The 9,991-nt window shown below is 47.5% G+C and overlaps 3 protein-coding genes across 3 annotated transcripts; 1 reads left to right on the top strand and 2 right to left on the bottom strand.

Annotated features, from left to right (window-relative positions):
• Positions 1-229: 229 nt before the first annotated feature.
• F4822DRAFT_427724 (acetyl-CoA synthetase-like protein) lies at positions 230-3,514 on the top strand (the record flags this gene model as incomplete). Its single annotated transcript, XM_051460788.1, has 3 exons — positions 230-1,212; positions 1,268-2,303; positions 2,375-3,514. The coding sequence occupies 3 exons, from the start codon at positions 230-232 to the stop codon at positions 3,512-3,514; spliced, it is 3,159 nt and encodes a 1,052-aa protein (XP_051315144.1).
• A 52-nt stretch (positions 3,515-3,566) lies between these two features.
• F4822DRAFT_398070 (uncharacterized protein) lies at positions 3,567-6,283 on the bottom strand. The gene has a single exon (XM_051457663.1). The coding sequence runs from the start codon at positions 6,070-6,072 to the stop codon at positions 3,892-3,894; it is 2,181 nt and encodes a 726-aa protein (XP_051315143.1). The 5' UTR covers positions 6,073-6,283; the 3' UTR covers positions 3,567-3,891.
• A 165-nt stretch (positions 6,284-6,448) lies between these two features.
• Positions 6,449-8,945, bottom strand: F4822DRAFT_442716 (SIR2-like domain-containing protein; the record flags this gene model as incomplete). The annotated part of the gene is made up of 6 exons (XM_051463021.1): positions 6,449-6,684; positions 6,763-7,453; positions 7,515-7,712; positions 7,770-8,092; positions 8,181-8,614; positions 8,763-8,945. 6 exons carry the CDS (start codon positions 8,943-8,945, stop codon positions 6,594-6,596), a joined length of 1,920 nt encoding a protein of 639 aa, XP_051315142.1. The 3' UTR covers positions 6,449-6,593.
• Between the last annotated feature and the right edge of the window lie 1,046 nt (positions 8,946-9,991).

Genomic DNA, 9,991 nt, shown 5'->3' with positions numbered 1-9,991 from the left:
ATAGGAGTTAGATTTCCAACTCCTTGTGGGGGCAGGTGCCGGGTCCAACATAAAGCCCGCTTTTACGCCGTTTTCACTCATTTGTCGCGGGTATTAATACTCGACGCATGGGTTCAACTTCCCAACCAAAACACCCATTACTCGTAGAGACAATTTACTGACTTCTCTCTAGTTAGACGAACGAGTATAAACCCCTAGTTTTGACAATCCCTTACGGCTCTAACGCATCATGTCTAACATATCTGCCGACGTTGTTAAAGAACGGACTGATCGGTTTGGCAAGCTATGGATGATCGATGACCTTATCCGTGAGCGAGGGAGAGACGAAGAGCAGGCTCCTATTCTTGGATACCCCCGTTATGATCATGATGCTGCTGAATATGAGTACTTCACCGGGAAAGATCTCGATCGTATGGTGGACGAGGCCTGTCGGGCGCTCGTGCGGGCTGGAATTGAAGTGAACTCGCGCAAAACAGTAGCTCTTTTTGCTGCTTCAGACTTATCATTCGTTGTCACTTTTTTCGCCCTGTTCCGGCTTGGATGTAAGGTGTTGACTGTGTCTATTCGCCTAAACAAGACGGCGTGTCTCCATCTACTCGGGCGCGCAAGCTGTGATACCATACTCTACGGAACCACCATTCGTGTTAAGTCGACAGTATCTGAGATTGAACGGGCACACCCGGAGTTTAAGTTCATCCAGATTCCAACTAGAGCAGATTTTGATAAACCTGAAGACATTTCCCGGCCTTTCCAGCGACATATTCCCGACAAGGAGACGGAGCACACACAGATTACGCTCATGATGCATTCATCCGGATCTACGGGGCTCCCTAAGCCATTGTTTCTATCGCACAAAGGCCTTCTCAATTCTATGGTGTCGGGTACTGGCCTGAAAGCGTTTAATGCATTACCATGGTATCATCTTCATGGTTTGATTACTTCAATACAAGCGATGTGGATGCGGAGGCCGGCACACCTATTTAATGCGCACTTACCCCTAACGGCGGACAACTTGATCTCAGCGCTCAAGTCGATTCAGCCTGAGATTTGTCATACAGTTCCGTATGCTCTGAAACTCATGGCGGAAAGACAAGATGGTATTGATGTTTTGAAAAATTGCAAAGTTGTCACGTCAGCGGGAGCGAGAACTCCGGATGAGCTCGGTAACCGAGTCGTCAAGGCTGGCGTAAGGCTTGGCCTGATTTTTGGCTTGTTCGCCTTACTCGGCCCTTAACCCGTATAAGATAGGTAGCTAACATATATTTAGGACAGAAGTCGGCCATGTGGGTGACTCCATCCACCGTGAAGCAGGAGATGATTCCTGGGACTATATTCGACCATATGCCAACTTACGCCAACATATAACCTTCAAGAAGATTGATGGCAATGTACATGAGTCCGTGTATCTAAAGTCTCATCCTGCGCTCATGATCAGCAATTCGAATGACCCCCCTGGATCTTTTCATTCGGGGGATCTCTTTGTTCCACATCCATCAATCGACTGGGCTTGGAAATATGTTGCCCGCGCCGACGACAGGGTGACGCTGCTAAGCGGAGAAAAAATACTTCCTCTAAATATGGAGGGTACTATTCGGGAGAGTCCCCTCGTGCGCGACGTATTGATGGTCGGCAATGATCGCCTTGTGCCTGGCCTTTTAGCTTTCCGGTCTACAGCAGCGGCTAATTTATCTGACGACGAGTTCGTCGAGGCCATCCAGCCTTATATAAACAGAGCAAACGAGATCGCGGACGAATTCGCACGTCTGACCCCTGACATGATAGCTCCGATCGCTGCTGATGTTGAATACCCGGCTACTGACAAGAATAATATCATTCGTGCGGCCGCATACGCGCATTTCGAAGATGTAATCGAGAACTTATACAGCAAAGACAAAGACGTTGCTGAAGGGAACGGCAGCGGGAACCTCACGCTTAACGTCGAGCAATTAGAACAGTTTATACTAAAGCTCATCCGCCAACAAGCAGCTATTGAGGTTCCAGATGTAGAAGCAGACCTATTCGCCTCAGGAATTGATAGTCTACGTGCTGCTCAGGTGCGTAGACTACTACAACGTAACTTGGATGTTGGCGGACATTCGTTACGCACCAATATTGTCTATGATGCTGGGTCCGTAGCAAAGCTCGCTCGACTCCTTTTCGCCATGCGGACAAGCGAGAAACTTGAAGATTTACACCCAAGTGACGATGATGAAATAATGAAGATGGAGAAAATAATCGAGGAAAATACGGATTTCCAGCCACGGGCGCCAGGAGCGCTCCCAACACCGGAAAAGGGGGTCGTGGTAAGCAAAAGAAATATTCTTAGCTTTCCTTGTCCCTTTCTAAACACGTAGTAGCTAACAAGATAGTATAGATACTCACTGGCGCTACTGGTGCACTGGGTGCTCATTTACTTAACCAACTACTGGATGATCCTAAAGTTGGGCATGTCTACTGTTTAGTCCGAGGGGACAATGCGTTAGCTCGCATCGATGAGTCTATGGTGACTAGAGGACTCAATACGGTGAGTGTTGATGAGGCACGATTTAGGAAGGTAACAGCCTTAACGGCAAATAACCTGGGCGCACCGAATCTTGGTCTTTCGCTAGAACGCTATGCAGCTCTTCAAGAATCGGCCACGCTCATAATTCATGCGGCCTGGCCTGTGAACTTCAATGTTTCGTTAATGAGTCTAGTTCCCCATATCGTGGGCCTACGCAACCTTCTAAATCTGTCGTTGAAGGTCCCTTTCGAGTCCCCAGCTCATCTTATATTCGCGAGCAGCATTTCTACCGCATTTCAGATGCTAACGCCCGCCATCGTACCCGAAGGGCCTATCACTTCCCTCAGATACGCGGCACCAACGGGCTATGCACGCTCAAAGCTCATAAGCGAGCGTATCTGCTTCTCCGCCGCGGCAAAGGGGGCCGTCGTCGGTGTCTTACGGATCGGACAGATCTCGGCTGATACCGTCAATGGTATTTGGAATAGCAAAGAAGCCATCCCGATTCTGGTTCGAAGTATAACCGAGGTCCATGCGGCACCACGTCTTGAAGGCGATCATGATATCTGCGATTGGATGCCGGTCGACACGGTAGCTCATACGTGTCTGCAGCTCGCAGAAAAACTTCCGATGGGGGCTCATGAGCCGTCCTTCTATAATGTCAAACCACCGCACAAATTTTCATGGAATGAGGGTTTTTTACCCGCGTTGCGAGAGGCAGGATTGAAGTTTGAAGATGTTGATCTAAGAGAATGGCTATCGAGATTGCGCTCGCGAGCGAATGTCCTAGGTTCGGTCGCGGAAGCTAGATTACCTGCGGTCAAGTTGGTGGAATACTACGAGGATACATACAGCGGTTTAGGTGTTGGCTCTGGCCCTGGTTTACGGTACAATATCGAGAAAGCCTGTCGTGATAGTAGTGCACTCCGCGAGTGTCCACAAGTTTTGGATGTCGGTCTCGTGCCGAAGATGCTACAGCACTGGTTAGGTGATGTCATTGAAAACAAGTAATAAGCCTACTCGAGTGCTTATGTAGAGACGTAGTTAGTATTTTTCAGATAATACATGGGTATTATTTTTCGCATTGACAACATGAGGTAGACTGAATCAAGTCCAATCTCCCATAACGACTAGTCGATACTATATACAGTATGGGTAGCTCGTTTAAATGCAGCCAATGCGACCAAGCCTAACAGATAATGTAGCTTGGAAAAGTAGGAGTTCCGCAATTCGGAAGAGACTCTCGATCCCAACCCAGACTCCACCCGTGCAACTAGAAGTATCCCCTATCCGTCATTACAATACCTGGCCCACATCGTATCTGCATTCAGAGTCGTAACACCCCATTATAACTTATCATGAACCAAGTCATTAACCCCAGTTAAGTTTTACTCAACTCGACCTCGGTAGTTGCCCATCTTTTCGATGGAACTCATAATGCCGCTCCTCGCGCCCGTGCCACTACCAGGGCGCGGTAGACCGCCATGAGACCCGCCATTCTTGCTTCGTTCATGGGCAATACCCCCGATCCGGCTCTCCGCTGGCTTTTTGACGGAATTGGGAGCACGTAGACCCGATACGCGACCGCCAACACTATTACGGAAACTCTCGGGTCCTGTCGGCTGGGGTTTGACGGGAGCCGGTCGGGCTGGTGTCTCTTCCGCCTGGACGAAACTCTGCATCGACATCATTTCTTCGGCCAGCAACACAAGCTCGCCTTTCTCGACACGTTCCTTTTCGAGAAGCTGACGGAGTTCGTGGTTGTCCACCTTAATGCTGCTGACGACAGCCTCGAGCTTCTCGATCTCGGCGTTTAGCTCCTTAATCTGTGCCGAGTCTTTCACGGCTTGAGCCTTGCGTTCTTCGTCTACGATGGTCTGGTTAGGATCAACCTTTGTTATTGTGGCATCCCGACCGAGCCTTAGCTTCTCGTTCTCTTCCACGTAGTCCTCTAATTTGGTCTCCAACTCGCGAACCTTCTTCTCCCAGCGGTTCTCATAACTCTTCTTGAGGGCTGCAACCTTAGTCTCGTGTTTGCCCTTGTAAAGTGCATGTAGTTCACGAGCAACACGCTCTACCGCGATTTCAACTTCGCGGGAACCGGCATTCTTAGCCTTGTCCGGCGACTTATTGTTACCAGGCTCTGACCCAGCATCCGAGGTAGCCTTGCCGGCGCGCATGCCCGCCATCTTGCTTTCGGCCTCCTGCGCCATAATCTCTGCTGCCTCGCGTCGTTTCTCGCTTTCTTCTAACTTAAACTCGATCTCTTCTCGTTCTCGTTGGCTGATGACAATCTCTTCCTTGACCTTGCGGAGTACGACCTCCATCTCCCGACCGCGTTTCTCCCATCCTTCTTTCTCTTCAGCCAATGCTTCCTTGACGGCCCTCATCTCGCGAAGTTGCTCCATGCATTCTCCCACGCGCTTTTCAGCATCGCCAACCGCAGTCTTCAGTGACGTGACTTCGGCTTCTTTGCCGCTCAGGGAAGCTTTAAGGCTGCTGATCTCGGAGAGAAAGCCCGACTTAAGCGACTCTAATTCTCTGGGCGTTACAGTAGGGATACTACGGGGTGTCGGGAGGGGTGGTATGTCAAAATCTAGCAGGTTGGACTGCTGACGTTGGGGCGTTGCGGCAACTGCGTCTCTCTGAGGTCTACCAGAAGCCTGGCTTCGGCTCGGCGTTTGCTGGGGGTGTCTAGAAGAAAATCCACCGATCTGCTCGGTGAAGTCCATGAGGAGGTTAGTCGTATTCCCGGACTCATGCATGACAGGAGGTCGGGGAGTTCTAGAAGGTGAAGGATCCGGGCGCATCCGTAGACTGGTGGGTGTGGCATTCGTATTAGCGAATTTAGTAGGGCTGTGTCCAATTCTCGCAAACATGGTCATATTCGGCACTGCGGAGAAATTACTGAAGGTGCTGATCATAGTGTCATCAGGACCTGAAGGTTCTTCTTCAATTGGCTGATCACCCACAGACATAGAAGTAACGTCAGCCTCATTGTCTTCGTCGTGTTCCAACATCGTATCTTCATCTTCAAATATTTGGATGGCGGTCGCAAGACCACTGTTTTGGCGAAGAGCTTCCTCAATACTAATTTGTTGTTCTTGTACCTTAGGCCTCGGGGTCTCCAGGGAGGGTGATGACGACGGAGAGGGGCTACTGTTGACCTTGATCGGGAAGCGCTTCTCGGGAGATATTTTTCTAGGACTTTTAATCGGTTGGGCTTGTTTTCTAGGGGGTCGAGGTTCGGCGTCGCCATTTTCATCCGTTGTGGTTAAAATCATTAGAGGCGAAAGTTCGGTGCCGGATAATATTCTTGAATGACGCGACTTGGATGGTGAGAAATTCTCTTGGCTATGACTGGCGCTGTCTTTATCCTCATCCATCTGTGACACAGCTGGAGGACTTGTCGCGTCATCAGCATGAGCGACGCGTTCGCCACTCATTTTAGTCGTATATAAATTGATATTTTCGCCGCCGTCGTTTTCGCACTTGTTTGGATTGTGGTTGTTCAAAGGTGTTGCAGAATTCAACACGTCGATCTTAGAAGGAGATAGCGGTGAAGCCATTCAGGCTTTAGAAAAAGGGAAAGGGGTGGAACGTAGTAATTAATTATCACCAAAAGAATGGAGAGGAATTTGGCAACAAAGGACGCACAAATATAGGTACGTCGCCAAAGTCTTAATTTTCGCCGTGTGATGCGCCGCCACTTTCGGTGTGAATGTTTTTTATGAATGGGGTTAGATTTGGAATTGAATTCAAAATTGAATTGAAATGTTGGAACAAAATTCCGGAATGATTTCTTAGTGTACTTACCTACAGTAGGTAGTTCTTACCCCGGACCAATCCATGTTCTGCTACTGGTTGACATAGCAACGCCGATTATGTAATTATACACACTTTAAATGTACGAGCATAATTCATAAATCTTTCATGTAAAATTATGACTGTGTGAACTGTGCTCAATATTACATAACCTCATCAATTGATATCTATCTCTTTATCTCTTTATCTCTCTCTTCTTCTTCTTTCTTTCCTTCTTTCTTTTCTTGTCTCAACTATCCTAACCATATATATCGATGCATCCGTATTATGGTCCGAATATTTGAGCTTGAATAGCTGGCACAGTGAAAGCTGGCAAATTCCACAACCCTTGCAATACCAAATATACATCATGAAAGCTACAAACGATAATCAGTTAGAAAGATCCATACATAATTTAGGTGTCTCAATTAAAAGTTGCTGTGTGTTCAACTCACCTAAGCGGAGTAAATCTCAGCGAGTCATAAATGAAATCTCTCTGGAGAGGATCGTGTAACCCGCGCATAACCATCTTATCGAGGAACCTGGTAATGAATTCAGCCCTTATAGGTACCATGTGCTGATCCCAGTTTATATAGGTTCGAACCCATGGCTGTTGAGGTGTTCCACCGCTTAGCCATAAATTAAGCCACGGCAGGGAGTTGCTAGATATTAGTATATGGAAATGCTGAAACTGGTGGTTGTTCAATTCTCTTAAGAATATCAGATAATCAGGTTGTCTATCAGCGGGTAGGCCGTCGATCCCATCGAGTATCAGGTACGTCTCTCCCGGTGAAATTACATCACCCTGGGACCCTCGAAATTCGCGGTCAAGCTCACTAATGACGCCAATGAGAGCCTGCTGAAGCTCTGCATTAGTCGGTTGCCTTGCAGGGTGGTATTGCGTGCATTGAGCACATAACTCGCGAAGGGCCGGGTAGACTCTGTTTGGCGGACACAATTGATTCAGGACGGTACGACAGAATTCGCTGAAGTCGTACTGAGCTCGCTCTCCTGGATTATTCAGGTCGTATGTTGCACAGAAGAAGTAAGCAAGGGAATCTCGACTTCGTCGGGTAGTTGCTAATCTGCAAGCCTGTCTAGTGGCATCTATTACCGAAGAACAGAACATCGTCTTACCCTCATCTCCTAAGCACGGGAAGTTATCAGCTATGTTCACGCACAAGTGGTGGTAGTTAAAAAGACATACTTTCCGCGATAGCCCACATAAAACTGAAGTTACGTCCATCTGCCTCCCAGAAATCCTCACGATGCGTGACCAAGTGGTGGAATGGGATAGGAGCGCCGCTCTGTCGATTTAAGTTCGCATCCAAGAACCCGGTTTGGTCGTACGGCGAAAGCCAGTTAAAAACGTTCAACCGTCGGCTGTTGCTTGGCAATTCATGAACTAAACGTCTCGATTAGGTCCCAGTTTGATATTTATTCGTTGGTTTAGCTAACTTACCAAGACCCTCACGTTGGTCATCATCAGGCAGAAGCCCCATTAACCACGGAGCAATAGCATCATAATTAGCACAGACGCAATGGTTCAACGATAAGTCAGGCACCGGGTTCCTTTGGTGTTTAGCGAGCAAAATGTAGTGGCCGGCTCCACGCTGTGCATGTCTATTTCCAATCCATCGTAAGAGCGGACCAACATTAGGATCTCCCAAACCGCCACCGCATCCAACAAAAAGTACGGTCTTGGTAGCCAGGAGGTGGCTCAATGTTTCCTGGACACCAGCGTGCGTTTTAACGGTGTAGTAATGTTCTGCAGATAGTACAACACTTGGGCACTCCGAGTCAGCAACCACTGCTCCGTGCAATCACGAATAAAGTCGACGTCCGCGACAAATAGCTTTGGAAAGTTACTTACGTTCCAGGATCTTGCCAATGGCCATGGATATGAAATACCGCATCAAGAGATTTTCGTTCGTACGCAAGTACGCCATTTTCATCGGTGCGAGTAAGAGATGGAATCCCAATATGCTTTTCCAGCAGATCATCATAGTTCGTGGTGAACAACATAGCCCCCTTTCGGTGAAGCTCCCGCAGACTATCAAGAATTTGCGGGCGAGTGATGAGAGTATACAGAGTTTCGAATTGGTGCCTCAGCCATGATGAGAAAAGGTCATTACGCTTTGACATGACTTTTTGTAACCTATTGATAGCCTCGAAAAGATCTTGATCCCCAATCTGCTGACGTGCTAGTATTTCCCGTGCATAGTCCATGTCGGCCCTGTATTGATTTGCAATCGGTCCTGCTTGGTTCTCGAGCCATTGGAGCGCATTCTTGATAAGGCCGGCCCACTGAGTGCAACAACGAAAGTTAGTAAAGACTCCTTGGGGAGTAGCGATGAAACGTGATATGATTGATGGTCTAAACAACCATACCCATCTATCCCGTTTCATCAAGAGTATGGAATGTGGAATGGAATTGGCAACATTGTATACGTACACCCATACGTCTTCTTTCGCCAGCACGAACTGAATATAGGGTTACACCCGATCCAACACAAATAGCCAATTTTCCCTTACTCAGTGCGATTCTGATTCTTGTTATATTCTCTTTCTGCGTTCTCCTCCTTTCCCTCCGCAACTCATTCTCTTCTCGTCGGTCAACTTTACCTTTGGGTGGCATGGCCGTTGTGGGTTATGTAACTAAACAACTGTTTTACTAGATGTCTAGACTATTAGGCCCACAGTAGATACATGGACCGCGACCGGCCTCCTTTATAATATAACCGGTGGACAAAGGGGACCAGGTGCCCGGAGCGATGTGTTATAGTACGAGGCTATAGTTGACCGGAAACGGCGAAGTCTTTCAAATCAGTACCAGAACGGGACATCGTATAACTGAATCCAGGTCGATACTGTGCTGTGGAGCGAGTTATACGTAAAAATTAGACCCGCCGCTGCGAGCAACCCATGGCTATTCACCGTACACGTAAAATACAAAACTTCATAAATATACCACACAACATGTTGAATAACGCACTATAGCAAAGTATGATATTAAGGGTATCTTTAGTCTAGTGGCGATATCTTTTCATGGTGACCACCATGGCGAGTACTGGGACTATGAAAGCAGTTACCTATATACCCTCAAGCAGCCTTGTTCTATTATATCCACAAAGGAAACATAAGACCACATTAGACTAGTTTTAAGAAGTAACATTGTTTCTAGGTTGAGTTAAACAGTTTTCCACGCCAATAAATAAGTTTCATATCATGGTCCTCCGCAGAGTAATCTTTGCTATAGTCTTTCCATTAACACAATAACGGTATCGGAGGGTATCGATGGCCCCTCAAGCCTAGATGTCAAGACGTCTTGCGGGCTAACGGCAATAGCAACGTATTAATACAATAAACTTGGCTATAAAGTACCCGAGTATTCTATCACGCAGTGAGTAGTCTAGCCAAAGGAGAAGCTATTCGCATGAAGCTCCCGGGCCTATACCATCCGGGGTTTTAGCTAAAGAGTAGAAATGCAAAGAGCTTCTCATATCTGACCCCCGATAATACCCATACCTGACGATAGTCATCACCTGTTCTCCCTTACAAATTATTAAATGACCACCATGGTAAGCTTTCGAGGACTAGAAATATCCAAAGAGGCGCGCATTATGTAGCTAAAAATAAATTGCAAGAATGTCCTGATGAATAGGCGACTAAGCTGTCTCGTGG

Source organism: Hypoxylon trugodes (assembly GCF_022578975.1).
Source record: "Hypoxylon trugodes strain CBS 135444 unplaced genomic scaffold F4822scaffold_4, whole genome shotgun sequence".
NCBI lineage: Eukaryota > Fungi > Ascomycota > Sordariomycetes > Xylariales > Hypoxylaceae > Hypoxylon > Hypoxylon trugodes.
This window is presented reverse-complemented; position numbering and strand designations above follow the sequence as displayed.